The following is a 22856-nucleotide window of genomic DNA, read 5'->3' as shown; positions in this document are numbered from 1 at the left end:
ATATTTTGAAACAAAACCGTTGACGATAGTTATCGAAATAAATCGCAACGTTGCTTAAATACCTTATTAATAGTACAAATTTTGAATTATCAAATTAAATAAATAGCATAATTATGATATCTATTAATCAACAGAATTTCCGCTAGTGGCACTTGGGTAATCAAAACACTATTAAAGGCTAATAGGAATTATATGACTACATTTACTATTATATCCGTGTTGGGAACCTGTTGGTAGGGTATCTGAGTCTGATTAAATTGGAGATGTCCATGTCAATATTAATGCAAATGCAAAGTAACATAAACTGAAACTTGCAACTTATTTCTTATCTTCTTCAAGCTCTGTTCTTGTATACCTATCTATAAGTATACATATTAAAAGCATATATATATATATATAAATATATTCCAGTCGTAAGAGCTGCACAATACAATTTTGTTATCGCACTATATATATATATATATCCGCACTCTATATACATTGAGGCATATAATTTCTTGTTAAGTATATACTTTGAAGCCAGATCTGTACAGTACCACTTTGCTAATGCACTCGGAATGAACGTTTTACTTGCTTTGTCTTTGGTCCTTTATGTGGCACTAAGTTTTGGGATAACTGAAGCTGATGAAAATTGTAAGTATATATAAATTAAGCCTTCAGGATTTTAATAAAATATTGTATTTAAAGATGAAAATTGCGTAAGAAAAGACGGAATCTCTGGTGCTTGCGTTCCTTTAAATAAATGCCCAAGGATCTTGCAACTCTTCAATGAGTACAAGACTATTTCAAACAAAGATAAATTATATCTTCGTAACTCACAATGCCCAAATAGAAAAAAGGTTCGTATATATACATACATATATCGATTAGATTCTGCAATAACCAAACTGTTCTCTTGAACAGAACCATGTCTGTTGCGAAGAAATGAGTCCAGGCATGAGATTGCTGAATGACCAAGATTGTGGATACTTTGGTGGAAAAATCAAAACAGTCGGTGGTAACAAATTAAAATTAATGTCCAGACCTTGGATGGCTCTTCTTAGGCTTCAGATAAATGGCACAAGCAAATTCGCATGCGGCGGCACTCTAATAACACCACGTGAGGAACTGTCAATTAAAATATACGATTTCATGTTTAATTCAATTAATTTTTTTTAGGTTTTGTTCTAACTGCCGCGCATTGCATTGAAGGGAATAACGAGTTCAAGCTGTGAGTGCTAAATCTTTATACAAGGGTGATATATATATAAATATAGAGTTCGATGGCGAATTAATTAGATCTTATTAGTTGTTGTGGCTGTCAATCGCAGAAGCCACAGCACTCGTTATTTAAGGCTGATAGACAGAAAGACGCGTAGCAGACCTTATCAGGACGACGAGCAGAGTCGATCTAGCCTCAACATTTGAGGCGTATACGGGTCTATACCATACGTATTACAAGTTTATCTTTTTTTCGATAACTCATCCCATTTCCTTATCGATCAAAAACGATAAATCGCAGCTTGAATAACGTAAATGTAGCAGACTTTAGATTTACTGTGTAGGATCCAGTAACGAATACATATATGTTCGATTTGGGATGCCTCTCCCTTCCCCTAAATTCACCAAAACGTATTTCGAACACTAGAGACTTGTGCTTAGGCAAATACCAGCATATGGTTGCCATAAGTTGATGCTTGATTTCTGAATTATTTGGCTTCGTCGTTCTGCGATTTCCGCGAACCTTATCAGCCAAGTGCTTACTTCAAATAATTTCGATTGTATGTATGTTGACTCATTATACTGTGTATACTTATACCGTAGAGTTTACGTGCGATTGGGAGAACACAGCATATCTAATAAAGAAGACTGCGATGTGATTAATAATCAGACAAGGTGTGCGCCGCCATATCAGGATGTGCTCCCAGAACGGACATTTACACACAAGGACTACAATCATTTTAGTGGGGTCAATGATATAGCATTGATAAAGCTTTCTGAGGACGCAAGAACCACACGTAAGTTGTCAAATAAGTGGTGCTTAAAGGCTTATTGATTATGCATTCATTTCGATTTGTGTGCCACAGGAAATATTCGACCCATTTGCTTGCCCCTAAATGATACACTTCAAGAGTTGGCCGAAACTTTGTCAGATTTCAGAGTAACTGGTTGGGGCTTTACCGAGGCCGGAATTTTTTCTGATGTTCCAACAGAAGTCGAAGTGCCTAGGAGAACTTGCCGACAATCCTCACAAAGACAAGTAGAATCTACTCAACTGTGCGCTGGTACCTTAAACAGGGACTCCTGTCGAGGCGACTCTGGTGGTCCCCTGTTCGAACTCACCGGCTTGTATAAGGAATCGCAGAAATTCGTTCAGTTCGGCATAGTTAGCTACGGCTCACAGCGCTGCGGCGATGGACATCCCGGTGTCTATACAAACGTTGCCCACTTTATGCACTGGATATCAGATACAATTGGCAACAACAACTAACTGTTGTCATCTATGACACACATCTTCTATGTATATAACTATATCTATACATTTATGTACACATGTTCAAAAATATTATATTAAATAAATTTATCCAGCACTAAATCGCAATGGTTTCCCTTAATTGAGTCAGGCGTTGCGCATTCGTTAGTTTCCAGGTGACGCAAGATAAGGATGTGATGAAGAAGCCAATGCCTGCGATTGAGGATTGCATATAGAATACTGATCCAAGGATCGACTTCACACTTACCCATTAACAGAATAGCCTCGGATGTGTCATCGTGCCATGCCTTGGATACCACACAGAGCAGTATAAAGCCACTGAGCAGGCAAAAGGAGCCAACGAGCACGGTCAAAGTGATGAGTATGATGACCGGATCGGGTGATCGGGGCGTCTTATACGGAAACAGCAGTGGACAGAGAGAGCTCCTCTTTGAATCGGTGCTGCACAACGAGAAATTCAAACTCAAACAATCGCTGCCTAAGCAAACATCTCGATACACACCTGGACTGAGCATAGGTAGGCAGAGTAGGCACACTTCTGCATTCCATGACGCTGCACGTTGCACTGGACTGGCCTTGGTGGCAGCATCCACTATGTTTCTAAATATATTTATTTTTATATACCTATAGCAGCCAGCTGTCTAGTCGAATCGGATGGGGCTGCATATTTATAGCTACATAGGAAGTGCCGGATTCTGAGCTGCAGCGGAACTAAGCGGAACAGTCAACAGCCAACAGCCAACAGCCAACAGCGAACAGCCGTTGGAGTCGAGCGTTCTATATTTAGAAACATTTACGTGTCTCGAGTTCAATGCGCTTCCCGCCCCAAAATCAATTAGGTATACGAATCGAGCAATATCCTATCGATGCAGTCCCTGAAACGTATTTCATTCAAATAATTCTTACTTATAAGAATTCATAAGTTTGTAATATTTATAATTTATAATTTATGAAAGGCTCAACTGAATTTGGAATGTTATCAGCATACTTCATTGTCTTCATATACGATATACAAGGTTAGCTTGAAAATGGTTCCGCTTGTCCATGAAGTAATTTGAATTGCATGATTTTTACTAAAATTTCATTTTTAATTTTATTAAATTTATTAAGTAATTTAACTTAAATTTCATTTAATTTTTATAGTTTAAGTCGGATATTTTTAGAACAGCCTCCGTTTAGGTTCGGCTTTGCCGCTATTTTCAATTGATCAGAATTTCAGCATTTGCAAATTTCTCTCGCTCTCTTGCCTCCCTCTCTCTCTCTCTTGTTCTCTAAGTTGAGCCCTCTCTCTGCGTTACCTGGTTGGGCTGTCTTACCTGTAGATGTTTGAGTTTGAGTTTAGTCAATAGCGCATCCTTGACAGGATCAAATCAGTTACGAGAATGTTGCAGTGGAAGGTATTGCTGCTGGCTCCGGCTTTCTACATGCTGCAGCTGCCACATCGCATTCTGTGCAAAATATCCCATTTCTGCCATTTGCCACAATTCCAACGCCAAATGCGGTAAGTGCAACAAAATAAAAGTAAATACTGAATTTCAGAGTTTCTAAATTTGGTTTCTTTGCTACAGATTTCTGGAGTCTTATCTGTGGCCTGTTTAAGTGCCGCCCAGAGCCCAATTAATTCAACATTTTGCTCAAAGAATATTTTTGCGCCGCAATTCCGATAATTTAAAATTCGTCTCACGTACATCTGAGTGCTCGCATGCCAAGAAAAAGAAAAAAAAATCAAAATAAATAAATAATTTGCATGGCTGTCAAATGTTGCGCTTTGAAATTGAAATGCCAGTTGAAAGATCTGCAGAGTGGGAGATACACAACTGTCAGAACTTTGGGGTTTTCTCCCCAGTACTCTGTAATGTCGCTCTGCGGGTAAAACACAAGCTCACATACACACAAATCCACACCGTGCATACACAATGCGAGCACTTCTAATAAAAGTGGTGAATTGCTCGTTCCGCCAGTTAGTTCATTTGCTACGCTTGATAAGTGCACACAATTTCTTCTAATTATCGTTATCGACAATGTCCGATAGTAATCGTAGTTTTCCCAATCGCGCCATCGGCTATGTTGCGCGCGCCTTGGCCCTTGCCAGTTTATTCCTTGTCATGAGCGCCATCTACCGGGAGGACGATCAGCCGGGATCCTACTACATACATCCCAGACGGAATGTGCAGTAGCCATTCCGTCCTCGTTGCCTAAACTTAAGCTAATTTTAAATGTTTTTTTATGAATTAATCTAAATAAAATATGAGTAACTTAGAAATAGTTTCCGCGTAGATAATGTCATAGTACACATCCTGACTTCTCAACATGAATTGAGTTATGCATATATTATACGTTTATGCATATACATATTTAATAAAATATTGCTTTATCGCAAGTTATCTGGGGAATTCTCCCAATACAATTAAGTGATCGGTCATAAAAAGCTTTTAATAGTTTAATGTGGAAAACAAGTTGCGATGCAGAAAACACGTTTTCTAAATGCTATTAGAATATGATATTAATGTAGCTCTTAAGCTATTCAATATTTCTCCGGCTACTAATTAGTTGTAAAGTGGTTTTGTTCCATTCAACTCATTCGTTGCGCTTGGTGCAGGTTCTGTAGAAATTTTTGCATTTGCTCGTTGCTTGTTATCGTCGTAGTCGTTGTTGTTGATAGTTTTTGAGCTTTGAGCTTCGATTCGGCCTGTGCCTTACGGGCACTTCGACTTCGCAGTAGAAGTTTCATATCTGCAATAAGAGAGATGACTGAATGCCAATTAAACAATTCGGTTGAAAATGATATCAGAGCCTAAGAAATTTGCTGCTTTATAGCAAAGATAGAGCTATAAAAGCTAAAGCAAATATTTATGTCTCTGGCAGGGCTTTGGCAATTGTATAAACACCTTTTTTGCCTGTTTCCTGTTGATTTTCTGTTCAGCTGCATTCAGCTCTTGAGTTCTTTCAACTGGCGTTCGCTGAAATCTCTCTGTCAAAATTACAGCTCCCAGGCTAAAGAAAACAAAGTGTTCGCTTTATATATGTGATTTTAAAATATATTCATTTATTTATGTAATTTTGATTTACTTTTTGGTGAGCTTAAATGTGGGCATGGCTTAGACTTTTTATTCGCAATAACATCAGCTTGAGTCTAATCCTATGTGACCTTGACATATATTATCGAAAGGTTGGTTTGAATCGGAAAAAACATTTTCAGTCTTTACTTAATGTTTGTTTACTTTTCAACAGCTTGAATTATTCTTGTCAGTTTAAAGATAAATAGCAAGACACAGAAACATAAATAATTTGCATATATTTGCAAAAGATGTTATTTAGGAAAGCTGTTTAACGTTAGATGGCGCAGATAGTCGCTGCCCTTGACTGCTGCTTCTAATGAGTAACAATAGATGGCGCCAGTAATAAATGCTTATATTTACTTTTACATATACTTTTTCAGTTATATTAACAATTAAAATCAAAGCTTAAGGTATAAGCTGCAGCACATCTGTCTTATCAAGGTCAGGCACTCGAAACTTGACTCGCTGCAATCAGTTCAACGAAGGGTAAGTGACTGATTAAATGCATTTAACTATATTTAATAAACTAAATAAATTTCTATATTTTTTCGATATTAAAACATTAATTCCAACATATATTTAAATCACTGGCTGGATGCAGCTGCAGTTCTTGCCGGATCAAATTCTCGGCTGTTAATCTCACTACCGATATATCTCTAGTATATATTTATAAGTATATATGTATGTTATAATGTGTGTTAATTATAACATGTATGTATACATTTTATGTCTTATTTTCTTATCTGTTGATTTTGTTAAATTCAATATTATTAAATCGTAATATTTTTATAATTAAAAGAAAAACGGATTAAAATGTATTACAAAACACTCAAACGTCTAATTTTCTTATTCCCAATGGTAGGAAGAAACTTCATTAATTCTTACAAAATTCTATATAAATCTCAGCCAAAGTACCAGGCGAACAGAAACAGCTGCAGGCAGATGGCGCTCAACGATGCAAAATTTCATTGCATACACGACAGCTGCAGGCAGGCGACGCTCAACGCAATGCACAATTCCATTGCATACCAGGCAGGTATCAATCGATAGTCCTCGTTGTTACAATCTAAAGTAATTATAGTTGCCAAACATCCAAAGGCGTTGGGTTGACTTATAGCTTAGGAAAATATGGTCTATTGTATAGAAAAAATTACTCAAACCTAGTCCTTTACTTGCGCAGGACGAAAGCACAGGGAGGTTCAAGACTATGAGCAACATCCTCATCGATCATCATTATGGGGTCATCTAAGAATCCAGGAATTGTTTTAGTTTTGCGTATTCACATATATTTCATATTTATGGTACATTTAAAAATTTATATATAACATAACTATTGCTATATTAATTTAATTAGGGTGTTTAAAATTTTAAAACTACTTATGGCTGTAATGCGGCTAAATAAAGTGTGATTTGAAATCGTTAAGGTTTGGGGCAATTACATTAAAGCCGAAAAGTATGCAGTGTAATTTATCAGTCATAAGTGTGTGATGCAGCACAAGAGTATGCTGCATTTTCTGAACACAACTTAATTTATTGACATGCCCAAAAGTATGCACTGATAATGTTGAATTTACAAAACGTGTGTAACGGGCATAAGTATGCAGCATTTTCTTTATTGGTTCATGTCTACGATTTGATTTATTGACATGCCTAAAAGTATGTACTAATAATTTTGAATTTTGAATGTGTACGCTTGGAGTCTTGCTGCAACTAACGATTTAAATCGTTCGAATGACTTTCTGAAAATATATATATCTGCTTTTATTAAAATATTTATTTATTGTAATTTTTAGCTGGTTTGTATTAGGATATAATGCTAAAACCTAAAGTTACATATTGCAATTGATTTTATAGACTTTTATGGTTGAATCTTATCAAATCCTCAAACATTTAGAGTTAACTTACACATTGCATAAAATATCTACAACTTTTACATTTTGGGCTGGTGCATGCATTTTATATACATATAGAAAGTCGCTATCTTAGAACTATTTGCATATATACAATAATTAATAATTAATAACTAATAATAATAATAAAAAATACAAAAGGATGCATTTCTATGGCAATGGACAAAGGAATTGCTCTCAACTGGTTTACTTGTTGAAGTTCTCAATTTGCTGGAGCACCCAGCTGCGCGACGCCGCCTGGCTGAGATGTGGTGGGCAGAGTACCACACTTGGATGATGCTGTCCCAGAAGTTCCTGTAGCGTTGTTTTCGTTGGCTTCGGCGCTATCTGTGGCGGAGACGGATGACGCTCGGAGCCATTCGCAGGCGGCGGAGGTGGTGGACTTCGTGGCCGCTTCACATCGTAGTCAGTGCTGCGCTTCTCGTTGTTATCGTCGCTGTAAATGGCCGAATCGCGAAAATCGTTCTCCAAACTGTCCTCCACATGCTGCTCATACTCAAATCCGGATGCAGGCAGCTCGGCGGCCGAGCGTTTGCGTTGCTGATCGCACATGCTGTCGCTGGAGGTGCACGAGGAGGAGGTCAGCGAGAAGACCGAGTCACGCTGCAGCGATGCCTCCGAGCCGGCAATGATGCTGAACAACGTCTTCGGATCGGCATAGTCGACATGGGCCATGCGCTCGCCCACTGCCTCGCTGCCTTGGCGATGCAGAATGCTCTGACGACACATTTCGCTGACATCGGAAACGCGTCGCTCGGGCGGACGATTCGGAGTGCGTCCAAAGGCCATGGTCAGATTGTCGATGGACTTGAGAGCACGCGGCAGCAGCGAGATCTCCGAATGGCTAACATTTTGACCGCTCGACGCGCCATTGCCATTGAGCAGTCGCTTCACAAGGTTCTTTGGTATGGGACGCGCGTAAAGCGCATCGATCTGATCGGCCTCTGAGTTGGTGGACTCCAGGCTCAGATTGATGACAGTGGTTTGGCTGTCGCGCTTTACAGTTGAGCCCGAGCTCGATTCAGAGCCGGTGCTGTCCCGCTGTTCCTGCTGCTGCACCGCATCCTCGCCCACGCGCTGCAGTACGCCATCCGGCGAATAGACGAGCGTCACGTAGTCCGACTCGGGTCGTGGGGCTGGCGTTCGCTTCTTGAAATACTGCACAGACTTGGCGCGACCCAGGACAGGTGAGAATTTATAGGGCACATGCACGTTGCGCAGCAGCGTCTCATAAATGGGCTCCTCTTCCTGTTGCTGCTCCTGCAGCTGCTGCAGCTGATCCGCCTCTAGCGGCGGCGGCGAGCGCGATGGCGGGCGTGGCGGCAATGGAGGCGCCTCTTCGGGACCGGGACTCAGGGGCGTCGTAGCCTGGCTGCTATCGCGCCGTTGCTTCTGCTGTTTGTTCTTATTATAGATGCGCTCGAACTCCTTGTTGTTCTTCAGCAGATCCAATACGATCTCCGCATCCCGCTTCGACTTCTCAGCTGGCGCTGGCTGCGTGTCTAGCTCGCTGGCATAATACTGTTCCGCCTTCGTCTCCTGTGCCTCTTCGGCCAGCTCGAGGTCCTCAGTGGACTCGGTGATCTTCAGCACGGCCGAGCTATCGAATTCGCTGAGATCCATGTAGAACGTGGAGCAGCTCTCCTTGCGACTGCCACTGCTGCTGCTGCTGCTGCCGCGTTGCTTCTTCAGCGTGGCAATGCGCTTGGGCATTGTCTTGTGATTGTATTGCTTCACCTCGAAGAAGCCCTTGCCCTTGACCTTGCGCTCGCTGAGATCGGGTTTGCTGCCACGCAGCGAGGCGGCGCTATCATCGTCTGCTTCCCTCTGCTGCTGCTGCTGTTCGTCGAGGCTGAAGCCACTGATGCGTGGCACCGACTTGCTGCGCTCCTTGAGCGCCTTGTAGCTAAAGACAGGACTCTGCGACTTGGTGCGACTGCGTTGATCCCGCAATATGCACACGCACTGCTCCTGATCCTGCTGCTGTGCCTCGCACTTGCAGTGCTCCTTGCTGGCACTGGACTTGAAGTCACGCTTGCTGCGATAGCGTACAGCTGCGGCCAGCTTCTGCAGCGCAGTGTCATCGAAGCTGTTGTTGCGCGCCAGCGGCTTGACCGGCTTAGCGGCAGCTCCTGCTGCCGTTGCCTGCTCCGGCGCGGGCTGCTCCAGGGACTCATTGAAGCTGTCAAAGGAACTGGAGTTGGTCAGCGTCTTGCGCTTGAACTTGGAATTGCGCGAACGTATTTCGCTGCGCCGACAGGCGTTACGTCGCTCCAAGTAGGTGGGCGTCGAGTTGCTGCTGGAGTTCAGGCTCCACTTCCAGGTGCTGCGATCGGGCGTGCGATCTAACCAAAGCACAAAAAAAAAAAAACAAATCAAAGAACAATTAATTTCAAGCAGTTGCACAGTCGAGTCAAGGCGAAGCGAGGCAAGGCAAGCAGACGCTGAAATGAGAGTATGATCAAAGTCGAAGGACGAACCAGCAACGTTCTCTAAGCACTAGCAAACCCGAGCAACTGCATCAACAAAGAGCCATAACCGTGCCTACAAGCATGCATATATATGTACACAGTTAATGGGATAACTCGACTCAAGGACACTCGCTTCAAATGGCACTCGATTAAAGTAAAGTGTGCATAGGAACTGAATAGAAAAAGTTCTTAGAGACAAGGCTTGCTTATAGCTAAAAGCTCTTATATGGACAAGGGCTTTGTCTATGCCATGTACTAAAAAGTTCCCTAAAAGCTTTAAGCTTTCACTAACAATATATGTTATAAATAATTATCTAACTTTAAATTCTTATTTGTCTATCTGATTCTATTTGATTCTTGGGCACTTAATTTTAAGATGAACTTTGAAGAGCTTTTGGTATTGCTTAGGTAGCTTTTATCTAGCTTTTATGTATACTATATATATATACTATATATATACTCTCTGAATAACACTTGCCCGATTAATACTTCGTTTTATGACTCAGTCTTGGTTGTTATATCTATTTCACTATCTGATTAATCGAAAGCTTTCAGATTTATTTTAATGTCCACTTCACAATAACTAACTAGAAGTTTTTCATATTTAAATATACTAAAGCTACTAAAAAGCTTTCTGCTAACTGGCTTAGTCCCAACTTGTAGAGCTTTGTCAAGTTTATTAAAGCTTTAGAGTAAAAAGCTTTTTCTCTAACTTTAAGTGCCAGCCACAAGCTGAAGTGTCCTTTAGAGTTGATGTATTCCAGGCGATTTCACAGTTAGTAGCGTGTGCATGCTGATCAAGCTTAATGGGGTTAGGAATGCGTACATGCTGGACGTAGGACCAGTGGAGCAGATAGAAGCCGATTAGAGTAAAGTTTCACAAGCCAAGTTAAGGAAGAAAAACGTTTGTAAATTGATAAGTCGAAATACTTACTAGGCAGCGACCGGGTATATCAGATTAATAAGACTACGTCAGCGCGCCGCAAATACCAGACAATTTGAACTAATTACGATTACGATTACGATTACGATTACGATTACAGTTTAACGATAACGATTGGCAGTTAAAAGTTAAAGATTTACTAAAAATTATATTTTAATTCAATTTTAGTTTTTTGTTTTCTGTGTTTTTATTTTGGGGGAGTTGGGTTATAGAAGAAGGTAGCGCTTAGTTATTCAGTCTCTGGTGTTTAGCCTTAGGGAACGCCTTAGAAACTAATTAAAGTTTTCTTTTCTTGTATAGCTTGGGTGGTTTAGTTTTAAATTGCGTCACTGGTAGTACTACAACGGTAAACATATAGCAAAAATATAAGTGTATATAAAGAGTATTTATCGATAATAGTTAAGACAGTTAAGGACAGGTACTAAAGCTAAATGAAGAGTTACACCAATAGAGTTTCCTTTAGTTAGTCAAATGTAAGCCTTAAACCAATTATGTAACATTATGCAGGCGTCATAAATTTGATGGCAAGTACAGTTGCGCACAAAGCATGTGCAATTAAAAAAGCACACACACACACACACAGACAGACATAAATCAACTTGAGAGAGTCAGATGTGGCACGATTTTAGCCACATAAAAGGAGCTTAGCGAGAAAATAAACTAACTGAAAAGTATTTTAAGACATGGTTATGTCACTTGAGCTCAGTCCCAGCCAGCAGGCTGAAGAGTCATGTGAAGTGCAGCTACACTGCAAGAAAACCAACTAGCTCTAGACAAGACAGAGCGAGGCAGAAAGGGAGCTTTTAAAATCTATTACTACGCCTATAATTGCGAGCTTTAAAGCGAGCTTTAATAAAAAGTTAAAGCTTTTTAAGACACTTGAATTTGCAGCATTTTCAGCTCAGCTTTCATAGTGTTTATATACATGAGTGAGCTTTAAAAAGCTTGCTTATTAAGCTATGTCTTTCTATATATGAGAGAGTGCTTAGATTAACTTTGTTTGCATCACTATTAAGCTTTAATGTTGAGCTAATTTAATGTCAAATAAAAGCTTTAAGCTTTCAATTGAATTGCTGAACTTAGGCTTCCTATCTTAACACTTATAAATCTTTAAAGGTTCAAAAGCTCTGTGAAGCTTGCAGTTTTTATTATTTTTAACTATGTTTTTATACTTGATAGGAACTAAGCTTTTGACAGCTGCTTTAACAGACTCTTTTAGTTATCATGACTTAGTTCAAAGAAAGCTGTTTAAATTTATTATATTTCTTGAAATCAAACAATCATCGAAAGTAAGCTTTAAGTAAAACTTAAAGCTGCATGCAAATAAAGCTCTTATTAGCTTTTATCACTGTGCTGCTCTGCTACTTAAGCTCCAAAACTATTCATAGCTTTGTTGGCAGTGCAAAAGCTCTCTAAAAGCTACTCATTCTAAGCTACTTTGCCAGCGTATTTAATGAGCTTTAAAAGCTAAACGTAGCACTTCAGCAACTTTTTTTAACAGTGCATTTGCACGTGTGCCCGCATAACTGTAACTACACTACATCATCATAGCCTGCCATAAGGTATTGCAAAAAAAGGCACAAAAACAAAAGCAAGCAAACAGTGACAACGACAACGACAACGACAACAACAACAACATAGAAGACAAACATTCAAGACACACAGGTAGCAGCTATGCAAAAACAAAAACAAAGAAAAAGAGAGTTGATGGGCTGCTTAAGGCAGACTGCAGCTGAGGCTCACCTTCCTCGTTGCCCAGCTGGTAGACGAGCTCCTTGGCACGAGTGGGTATATCCAGCTCCTCGAGCATAACACCTTTAATGTGCTGCGTCCAGATGCGCTTCTGGTCACGATTTCTGGCCGTCAACTTGATTTGATTGCGCGGCTCATCGAAGGGTATGACATAGAAGCTGGTCGGCTCCCCGGGCAAATGTTCGCTTAACATTAGATTCTTTTGCTGCAGAGAGAGAGAGAGAGTTGGGTTGAGTTGAGCGAATCAATTGGGTCTTGGGCTTTTGGGCTCTATTTACGGTTATGAGGCTCTTGAACTGCAGACGACCGTCCTCCTTTTGCTTGGTAATGATCAGCATCGTCTCGAAGAGCAGCACCTGACGCGGCTTGTTGTGCTGCTCCATGAGCAAGCCCTCGTGCCTCAGTTCACGCAGCACGCTCAGATCTGCAACGTCATTGGGAGCATGATTCTGGTTAATGCCCGCCTGGCAGCCAGACAGCTAGAGCAACTCACCTGGTCCCATCCAGCCGTCGAGTATGCCGGACAGCTCCTTGACACGACTCTGTTGCTCCTGCTGACGCTTCACCTGGTCTATGTGATGCGCTACCTGTCGCATTATGGCATACGCCTCAGCTACCTCCTTCACATCGCAGTGCTTGCGCAGGCTCTGAAAGTGGGAGATGGAACGGGGCGGCTGTTGCTTTAAGCGCTCATGTTCAAGGCGAGCTGCCGTCTCTGGCTCTACTTACGTCCAGCAGCAGATGGTACTTGAGTATGCGCTGCACCGGTTTCAGCAGATAGGAGCCGAGGGGCAGGCGATGTTGCAGCAGCTTCTGCGTGGAGGCCAGCAACGAATTTGTGTGCTTCGCCTGCAGCAGTTTGGTCAGCAGCGAGATGGCTTCCGGGTAGCTTGTGCTGTGAGACAAAAGAAGAAATATATATATATATATATAAATATATACAGATGAACATATAGCCGCTGATTTATGAATACGACTTTGAGCTCTTCATCAGGCCAAACATCAAGAAATTTGAATTTAAAATCAGCTTGTTGGAGGAGTTGCACACATGATGTATGCCCAGCTGTCAGTCGGGGCGACAAATCAAACGGCGGCCAAATTGACAGAAAACGAAAGAGAAGCCAGAGCCACAGCCAGAGCCACAGTCAGAGCCACAGCCAGAGCCAAATGTCAGCGCCTAAATGGAACATCGAATAAGGCGACCATGGCGTGCTTCGACTGCCAAAGCTCCACTCAAAGTCAATGTTCGTGTCTTAACTGCAATCGAGATCAGTTTTTTTTTGTTTTTTGGCCAGTCCAGTTAACCGTTCTTGGCCAGACTATCTAAGATTTGGCAAACACGCCAAGCGCTTGGGGAAATAACTTGAAGACTTGTCTACAAAATACAAATCTAAGAATAGGACAGAGAAAGAAAGAGATAGAAAGAGAAAGAGAGAGAGAGAGAGGGAGAGAGAGAGAGGGAGAGGGAGAGGGAGAGGGAGAGGGAGAGGGAGAGGGAGAGGGAGAGGGAGAGGGAGAGGGAGAGGGAGAGGGAGAGGGAGAGGGAGAGGGAGAGGGAGAGGGAGAGGGAGAGGGAGAGGGAGAGGGAGAGGGAGAGGGAGAGGGAGAGGGAGAGGGAGAGGGAGAGGGAGAGGGAGAGGGAGAGGGAGAGGGAGAGGGAGAGGGAGAGGGAGAGGGAGAGGGAGAGGGAGAGGGAGAGGGAGAGGGAGAGGGAGAGGGAGAGGGAGAGGGAGAGGGAGAGGGAGAGGGAGAGGGAGAGGGAGAGGGAGAGGGAGAGGGAGAGGGAGAGGGAGAGGGAGAGGGAGAGGGAGAGGGAGAGGGAGAGGGAGAGGGAGAGGGAGAGGGAGAGGGAGAGGGAGAGGGAGAGGGAGAGGGAGAGGGAGAGGGAGAGGGAGAGGGAGAGGGAGAGGGAGAGGGAGAGGGAGAGGGAGAGGGAGAGGGAGAGGGAGAGGGAGAGGGAGAGGGAGAGGGAGAGGGAGAGGGAGAGGGAGAGGGAGAGGGAGAGGGACGGAGTATTTCTGCCTTACTCCTTCCCTCTCAGAGCAGAAGGAGTGGAAGAGACAGAGAGAGAGAGAGACAGACAGAGAAAGAAAGAGAGCCAAAGAGAGAGAACGCGAAAGAATAACAGAGAAAAAGAGAAAGGCAGAGAAAAAAAGAGAGAGTAAACGAGAAAGAGGGAGAGATCAAGTGAGAGAGAGAGACTAACCGAGAGAGAGTCAACATGAGTTGTATAGAGATAGGAAGAGCAAATATCTATTGCAATTTGGCAACGACAGAGGTGAGGTATAAAAGTACTGGGAGCTGGGGCTCTTGGGGCACAGATGCTCTGAGTCTAAAGCAACACCTTTGAAGACTTGAAGTTTCTGTTGAGCTGATTAATCGAGCTTCTACTAGCTTTCTATGAGTTGGCTCACCAGTAGGTTGTGTACACATTAAAATGTTCGCGCAAGTTAATGAAGCATTTGGCTATTCGTCCCGGATCCAAGCCCGAGTTGATGAGCTGCTGCAGCAGCAACGAATTGAACTCGTAAATCTCTTCAATGTTGGCAAAGAGTATTCGCAATTCGTCTGAGCGCAGGCAAGCGCGCTCCTTCCAGTCCAGAAGGTAACTGAGAGGGAGAGGAAGAGCCTTGTTAGCTGAGCTGCGTTTGAGGACGATGGAGGTGCTGTCTTACCCTTTGATAACCTGACCTAGATCCTCGACAAAGCTGCGCTCCGAGTCCACAATTTCCATGCACGCGCGTTCCAGCACGCTCATGGGATTCGTGTGCGAGGGATGATGATGATGATGATCGCCCAGCTCGTTCTCGCTCTCGGCCAAGCTCTCAACGCTGGCCAAATACGAGGTGGCAGCCAGTTTGCCATTGAGCAGCTGATCCGAGCCCGAGCTGGAGCTGGACGAAGTGGAGCAGATGGAGGAGGAGGACAGTGGACGATTGTTGAGACGTGTTAGCTCACTTAAACGTGGCGGATATTTCGGCTTGATGTCTGTCAACGTGTCCAGACTCTCCGCTGACAGCTTGTTGGCCTCCTCCAGCTCAGCCAGCTGCTCGGCTGTGGGCAGCCGCAGCGGCATGCCACCACCCAATGTGCTCGCCTTGCCACTCTGACTCTTCAACTTGGTACGTGCATATGTCTGCAGTGGAGTGCTGCCGGGGGAGCCACTCAGGTTGGCCCGCGGTGCCGAGACGCTGCGCACCAGTGGCTTACCAATCAGCGGCTTGTTTATGGCCTCCACCAGCTGCTCGGCTGGCTCCCTTTCACCCAGATCGAGGTCGCTTAGAGTCAACTTCTCGATGTGCTGGGCAACCAGGTCGAAGTTAATCGCATCCACAAAGGGCTCAGGGCTGAGCGGCTCGCTGGCCACCACGAATGCCTTCTGCCTGGGCGGTGGCACCGGCGTACTTGCCGCTGCTGGTGGTGCTGCTGTCAGCTGCATGCTCGTCACTGCCAACTGTTCCATTTCACTTAATTTGATGCTCTGCAGCTTTAGTTTGGCAAACGGATTTCCCTCGAAGTGAAAGGGTGTGCCGGGTGCTGCTTTGTTTGTGGGTGTCTTGTCCTCATCCGCAGATGGGCTGACCTTTCTGTGTGCACCACCGGCGTAGTCGCTGCCCCCATCCAAGGTGGACACCAGATCACTGCCCGATTGAGTGGACAGCTTGCCCGTTGTCTTGGAGAGCGGCAGATGCGATAGTTTCAGTTTGGGTGGTGCTGTGGTTGCGGCCTTTGCATAACGCACGGGCGTGGGGCTGCGCTGTCCGGGCAGTAAGTGTGTCTGCTGTTGGATCGCTTCGATGTCCACGGCATTTACGGGCTCCGCGTCTGCGTGTGTAATAATCCGCTGAACATTGGGCGAGAGCACGCGAATATTGTTGCCGCGCCGCGAATGATTGCTGGATGCTGTGGATGAGATGCTGTGATTGCTGCCCAGCTCCTGACGCCGTTGCACCACCAATCGACTCAGCTGCACGCCATCAGCCACATCGTCACGCAGGCCGGCAACCACCAGCGGCGTTTGTGGTCCACCATCTAAACTATAGCTGCCCGAATGGTTGTCGCTGCTGTTGCTGCTGGTGCTGCTGCTGCTGCTGCTGCTGGTGCTGCAATTGCTATTGCTGCGCTTAGGCGTTGACTCACCGCTGCTTTGCTGGCTGTCAGCCTTCGTTGCCCCTGCACCAACGGCCAAGCTGTTTGTCAGCGTGTCATAAAACCCCAGCAGCGACGGTGCTAGCTCTGTGGTGCTGCCTGCAATAAATAGAGAATACATTATGGTGGGTTGGGTGCAGAGGTATTTTAACTTTTTGTATATATAATATATATATATATATATATATATATATATATATATATATAGGGAGTTATGTGTAAGCTAGAATTATATAGAATTTATACATGCGCTTTTAAGCATAGCTCAGATTTGATTTTATGAAGCATTTCACTGATCATTTTCCCACATTTCACAGCTTTACTATTTTCACAGTTTATGTCTATGAGAAAGTGTTAGTTATGTTTATAAATTATTCTATTATTTTTATTATTATTTTATTCCTAACTAAAAGTGTGCATATTGTTACTTTTCAATCGGAAAAATACCTGTTTATTTGGTATGGTGTAGCACTACTATTTTTATGAACAAAACTATATACATATATATATATATATATATATATATATATATATATATATATATATAGATATATATATATATATATCTATTTTTTTTATTTTATTTATATTTTATTATATTCATAATTTTAAATCATCTATTTTGGCAAAGGATTTTCTTAGCTTATAAAAGCCTCAGATAATAAGAGAGATTTTTCTTCTAGCCAACCAGACATTGAATATTTCAATATATATAGATATATACACATAGACATAGTTATATATATATATATATATATATACTATATATATATATATATATATTATATATATGTGCTATTTAGTCTTCTATATATAGTAACTATAGCTTTACTTAGTTACCAATCCATACAGCTTAGAGAAAGGTAAGGTATCTCGCAGTTTACTTCCTCAAAAAATTTTAATGCTTAATTTGAGTGCGAATCCTTCCGTGCACTTCCCACTGTATTTTTATGACAGCTATTCGTAGTAACAGCTAATCAAGATCAGCTAACGCATATCTAATATACTAAAAATCAATCCAATTAGTCCTCAAATACTAACACTGACTTAGTCCAGTCAGCTTGACACGACATCTCGAAGAATTCTCGAGTTCTATTGAAAAAGTCATTTATAAATAAATGCAAATAATTACGCATAGGTTAGAACTCGAAAGAAAGCTTTAAGCTAAGCAAAAGTTTCGCTTCACTCAGAGATATGCCAGTTGATGAGACTTACAACTAGCCAAGTCCCAGACCTTCAGCTTGACAAGAAAAGTCAACAATTCGTAGTCCACAATCGATTTCAATGAGCGAACAGGCAAAGCCCTAACTGATCTATTATTCAAAGTCAATCAAAGGCTAACAAAATTCCCTACATATATATCTAGATATATATAGTGCTTAGTTGTTTACGATCTAGTCTAGACTCGATCGCAGTTTATAATTCACGAGTCGTCGATCTTGATCTGCATTCCACGTTAGTTGATTTATGCAATTTGCTGCCTTTTGTTTACTTTTTTTAACTTGGCTTACAAGGGGCATCATTAAATGGCTATTGAGTATTGACTGGCATGATCTATAATTTATATATCAACTGTCAGATATCATATGAGTGCCTCTGTGTGTGTGTGTGTGTGTGATATAGAATAATGTTATTAAATTCGCTAGTTGTGGAAGGTTTTCTTTGATTAATTGAACCATTTGTGAGAAATGATGAGCAGCGCTTAGGAATGCCCCCTTCGTTGCCAATTGCCCCGTTGACTGTTTGTCAGATGTTTGTTGTCGTCGGCGGTTGCGTTGCCATATCAATTCCCATGTCAAGCCATAGACAGACGCCGTGGACGGACTCGCAACCTACTTATTTATGCAACAGACTCAGCCAAGACAAGAACTTGACGCCGAAGCCGAAGTCGAAGTCGAAGTCGAAGTCGAAGTCGATGTCGATGTCTTGACTTGTTGCCTTGACTGATGGCCGCATTCTGTTCACTCTGCAAGTCTTGTTGCTGTGTTGTTGCGTGTCCTGGGGCTAAACAACTCAATACATCAGCTCCGCTTCGCTCTGCTCGGCTTGGCTTGGCTTGGCTTGGCTTGGCTTTAACATATTTCATTTAACGCAACTAAAAATTATGGCAAATATCACAAAATTGTGTGATGCCGATGCGGCCTATCAACGCGTGACGATCGTTAGACACGGCCACATATTAGCCCACACAGTCAAAGATCAAGTTTGGTGGAAATACATACAAATAGAGCAGCAGATAAAGTAGTTGAGGTAGTTCATCTGGCATACTCTTGATAGCATACATCTTCTCATAGTATACCCTTTTCTAAGTTTTTTCTTAGGATCTTTGCATACAGCAAAGTTAAGCTCACTTAGAGATAGATCTGTCTCTGCTTACTTTTCTTTTCGAGAATAAAATCTAAGCCTTTCCAAACTTCATATAGTATACCCTTACTAAAGATCTTTGGAAACGATTAAGCTAAGCTTGAGTTTGTCCAAGATATAGTTATACATAAGGCACTGAAAGTGTATCTTGATTCTCCTACTATCGTGTAATCCATGCAGCATTTCATTTGTCTATTCCTTCTAGCAAATGTGAGAAGAAATTCTCAGTTACTAGTACTGAAAATGATTACTATGTATATATAAATATACAATATATTAAATACTTTAGGTAAGAATTTTTATTGTTATTATTATATTATTATTATTTTTAGTATCATACGATACAAAAGTTAGTCCACAATTCCTTTTCTTTATGAGCCTTTGTTTTCCTAGCTCAGCTCTTCTTTCCTAATGGACCAAATGCATGATAATTCTGTAAAGCAATTCAGTGCTTCAATCTGTCAGACATTCTCACTAGTTCCTTTATTTGTACTTTATTCTGGTAACTCTCTTATCACTCAATCCAAAATTTGCTTTGCCTGTAGCCTACACCAACCTAGAAACCTTTTCTTACACACTTCTTTACCTCTCTGAGTAACATCTGAGTTTCCTTCTTTCTTTAGCTGACTTCTGCCAATCTAAATACTTCACTCAGCAATTTCCTTAAGCTTCTCTTGTGGAATTCTTAGTAGTTTATCTCACAAAGCTTTTCCCTGCCTTTCAATTTGCAGCACTCCTCAATTTTCCCATTCATTATAAGCCCCACAATACTTGCTGTTCTTCAGTGACTTATATATGCGTGCCTAATCCGAATGTCTAATCTTTTAGCACATTTGCCTAACAGCTCTGTAGAAAATAAAGAGCTGCCCACAGTTCTTGTGCCGAGGTTCAAAAACTGTGCCGACTGCGCCGGCTGAGTCTTAGCTCAAATCAGGCAATTAACTCTGCAGCAGCACATGGGCAATAGTGAGATGGCATCGACTGCAACTGGTTTTCAGCTATTTAGAATCCAACATATTAACATGGACAGCCAGCCAGCCAGCCGGCCAGCCGCAGCATCATCTTCATTGGCAGCCTTAGAGACGGTGCCCAGTTCCCAGTCTCCCAGTCTCCCAGTTCTCCCGACTTCAAGTTCCTGCACAGTAGCCAACGGGCCACTTTTTCTTCTAATTGCAAACGGTGTCAATGTGAAGTTGGCTACAATGTTGTTGCTGTTGTTGTTGTTGTTGTGATTTTTTCATATATTTCCTTTTAGCTGGCAGCTAGTTGCCACGTACAACAATTAGTTTGCTGCAGCAACAACGCCCACTGCCAGCTGGACCAACTGGCTAAGACTGATAGACTGATGGAACACTCAGTTATTCAACTGTCTATCTCGCCGGCTGTCTCTCTGTCTGACTGGGCGACTGGCTGACGACAAGTCGTAAACATGATTTGTACATTTAATTTTTCCATCATTTTGCTAGATTATTGCGTGGGTAGCAGAAAACCAATGACGAGCTTTGATGACGCCACAAAGATCTCAGCATTTCCTGCTGCTGCTGCTGCTGCTGGCCGCATCTCTGACCCACTTTGGTGGCAAGCAGCGCATTTGTTGCCGTTTTGCTTAATTGCCAGCCGTGGGACGAAACAGGCAACGAGCAACAGGTAACAGCTAACAGCGAACAGGTAACAGGCAACAGCTTATAGTTATGTCTAGTAAATGGCCACAAGACTTCAATTTTATCATTGTCATGTGTTTAATTAGCCCGCATTAGAGCTAAGCGCAACTGTCGTATACACTATAAACATGAGTAGGGACAATAAATTGAAATGCATAATAATAATAATAATAACAAAAAAAAAATAAAATAAAACTATATATAAAATAAAACACAATAATTAGTAAATTAAATTCAACGCATAAAATTAAAACTCAAAAATTAAATGCAAATTAAAAATTTTAATAATAAAATATAAATATATAAAAAATAATTAAAAATATAAAATATTTTAAATTATCAAACTAAAAAATAAATACAATCGCGATCAGTCGTTCGACCTGTAAAGACGTGAATTCGAACAGCCTTCGCTTAAGCTCTACTGCTGCAGAGTTCTAAAAATAGAACTTTGCGGTGCATTCTTCAACGCAACAGCAACAAAAACCGCACACGCAGCGTTTTCTTATCGCTTGCTTCCGCGTAACTCAATTGCTTTAATTGCAATTTACGAAATTTCGTCGCTTGGCGCGAGTGCGCCTGCACTCAAAAGCACAATCCGCGATGACATCTAATGTCAATAACCTCGCTACAGCTGTAAAGGTAAATGCAGAAATGCAAGCCCAGCTTAACGTTGTGATGGCAAATAGGCAAGCCTCCATCATGCCAATAAACTCAAAAATAGATATCGCCTCCGTGCAAGGCATCACTAACAACAAAAACACGAAACGTAAACAGCCAAATTCACCAAAAACCATCAAGAAAAGGCTCATCTTCGACGAACCAAGCACCAGCAATGCAGCATTAATATCAGAAAATCGATTTTCACTGCTCGTAGAAGAAGATGAAGACTACAGCGAATCACCTGTAGCTCCAGAAGCCCCAGTATTGACCGACCAGCAAACTACTCCGAAACCTCGTCCGCCCCCCATATGGTGTCCAAACATCAAGTCTGTGGCCCTACTTCAACAGATAATAGATAAAGTAATTGATGCTAAATCATACGTAATTAAGCCAAAGAAGAATAACATAGGTGTATTAACCCAATGCAGTGAGGACTATCGCAGAGTTATAGACCACTTTACTAAGCTGGAATTGGAGTTCCACTGCTACCAGCTTAAGGAGGACAAACCATATAGAGTCGTGTTCAAAGGGCTTCACTCCAGCACTGATACAACACTAATTAAAAAGGAATTGGAAACCAAAGGCCACACAATTACAAATGTGCACAACCCACTGAGCCGTATGGACAAAACACCGCTAAATATATTTTTTGTTGACGTGGCTCAGGCCCCCAACAACAAAGAAATTTTGGACATTCGAGTTGTCTGCAGGCAACGCTGCACAGTGGAACTGCCAAGAAGATACAACGACCTGACACAATGCCATCGCTGTCAAGAATTTGGACACACACAACGCTACTGCCACAAAGCTCCCAGATGTGTGCGTTGCGCCGGGAAACACGCATCCAAAGACTGCACCCGCGAAAAGGACCAGGCACCAACTTGTGTGCACTGTGAGTTACAGCACCCAGCCAACTATAAGGGCTGCCAAGTATACAAGCGGTTGCGCAAATTGCAATCCCCAGCACAAAAAAGGAGTCCCACACAAACACCGTCTACGGGTCCGAGTACTGCTTCCGAAATTACAAGGCCCCGGAGCATTACCCAAGCCACGAGCTTTGCAACGCCTATTAGTGGTGTTTCTTACGCACAGGCCGCTAGAGGTGGACCGTCAAATAAGAATACCACAAGTGACACTTTGTTCACTGAAATGCTTCAGCAACAACAACGTCAGTTTGACGCAATTAATGCCGAGCTCAAAGCGATGCGAGAAGTACAATCCCAACAAGCAACCATGCTAAACAGTTTAATGGCCATCATAACCAAGCTTGCCTACAAATAATGGCTTTACGTGTGGGTATCTGGAACGCCAATGGCCTGAGAAACAAGACTCAGGAACTGGCTGCGTTTCTCTCACAAGAAAACATAGATATAATGTTAATAACAGAAACTCATGAGTGCCCCACTACACAAAT

The 22856-nt window shown here is 42.3% G+C and overlaps 4 protein-coding genes across 6 annotated transcripts in view; 2 read left to right on the top strand and 2 right to left on the bottom strand.

Moving 5' to 3' along the window:
- Positions 1 to 518: 518 nt before the first annotated feature.
- Positions 519 to 2563, top strand: LOC111603316 (serine protease grass-like). The gene is made up of 6 exons (XM_023320840.2): positions 519 to 633; positions 688 to 839; positions 904 to 1099; positions 1159 to 1210; positions 1804 to 1997; positions 2067 to 2563. Exons 1-6 carry the CDS (start codon positions 558 to 560, stop codon positions 2468 to 2470), a joined length of 1074 nt encoding a protein of 357 aa, XP_023176608.2. The 5' UTR covers positions 519 to 557; the 3' UTR covers positions 2471 to 2563.
- Positions 2564 to 2570: 7 nt separating this feature from the next.
- On the bottom strand, positions 2571 to 3294 carry LOC111603325. Its single transcript, XM_023320853.2, has 3 exons — positions 2976 to 3294; positions 2721 to 2914; positions 2571 to 2665 (listed from the first exon to the last, which is right to left on the bottom strand). The coding sequence occupies exons 1-3, from the start codon at positions 3020 to 3022 to the stop codon at positions 2571 to 2573; spliced, it is 336 nt and encodes a 111-aa protein (XP_023176621.2). The 5' UTR covers positions 3023 to 3294.
- Positions 3295 to 4425: 1131 nt separating this feature from the next.
- On the top strand, positions 4426 to 4777 carry LOC111603544. The gene has a single exon (XM_023321181.2). It carries the CDS (start codon positions 4495 to 4497, stop codon positions 4648 to 4650), a length of 156 nt encoding a protein of 51 aa, XP_023176949.2. The 5' UTR covers positions 4426 to 4494; the 3' UTR covers positions 4651 to 4777.
- Positions 4778 to 7558: 2781 nt separating this feature from the next.
- The window catches only part of LOC111603156 (myosin-M heavy chain), a 79456-nt gene continuing 64158 nt past the window's right edge, over positions 7559 to 22856 (bottom strand). The window contains exons 2-9 of one of the 3 annotated variants that reach the window (XR_002751662.2): positions 15284 to 16856; positions 15023 to 15217; positions 13338 to 13503; positions 13102 to 13255; positions 12887 to 13032; positions 12600 to 12813; positions 10848 to 11194; positions 9728 to 9787 (exon numbers count right to left, since the gene is read on the bottom strand). Coding sequence is in view for 2 of the 3 variants with exons in the window: in XM_023320637.2 (XP_023176405.2) it covers positions 7629 to 9787; positions 12600 to 12813; positions 12887 to 13032; positions 13102 to 13255; positions 13338 to 13503; positions 15023 to 15217; positions 15284 to 16856 (4607 nt within the window). In the remaining variant the exon portion in view is untranslated. Of the gene's footprint in view, positions 9788 to 10691; positions 11195 to 12599; positions 12814 to 12886; positions 13033 to 13101; positions 13256 to 13337; positions 13504 to 15022; positions 15218 to 15283; positions 16857 to 22856 lie in introns of those variants that run through there. The other 2 variants (XM_023320637.2, XM_023320648.2) reach the window with 2 other exon arrangements.

The sequence above is a fragment of the Drosophila hydei genome, unplaced genomic scaffold (assembly GCF_003285905.1).
Source record: "Drosophila hydei strain 15085-1641.00,03,60 unplaced genomic scaffold, DhydRS2 tig00008122-arrow-pilon, whole genome shotgun sequence".
Taxonomy (NCBI): domain Eukaryota; kingdom Metazoa; phylum Arthropoda; class Insecta; order Diptera; family Drosophilidae; genus Drosophila; species Drosophila hydei.
This window is presented reverse-complemented; position numbering and strand designations above follow the sequence as displayed.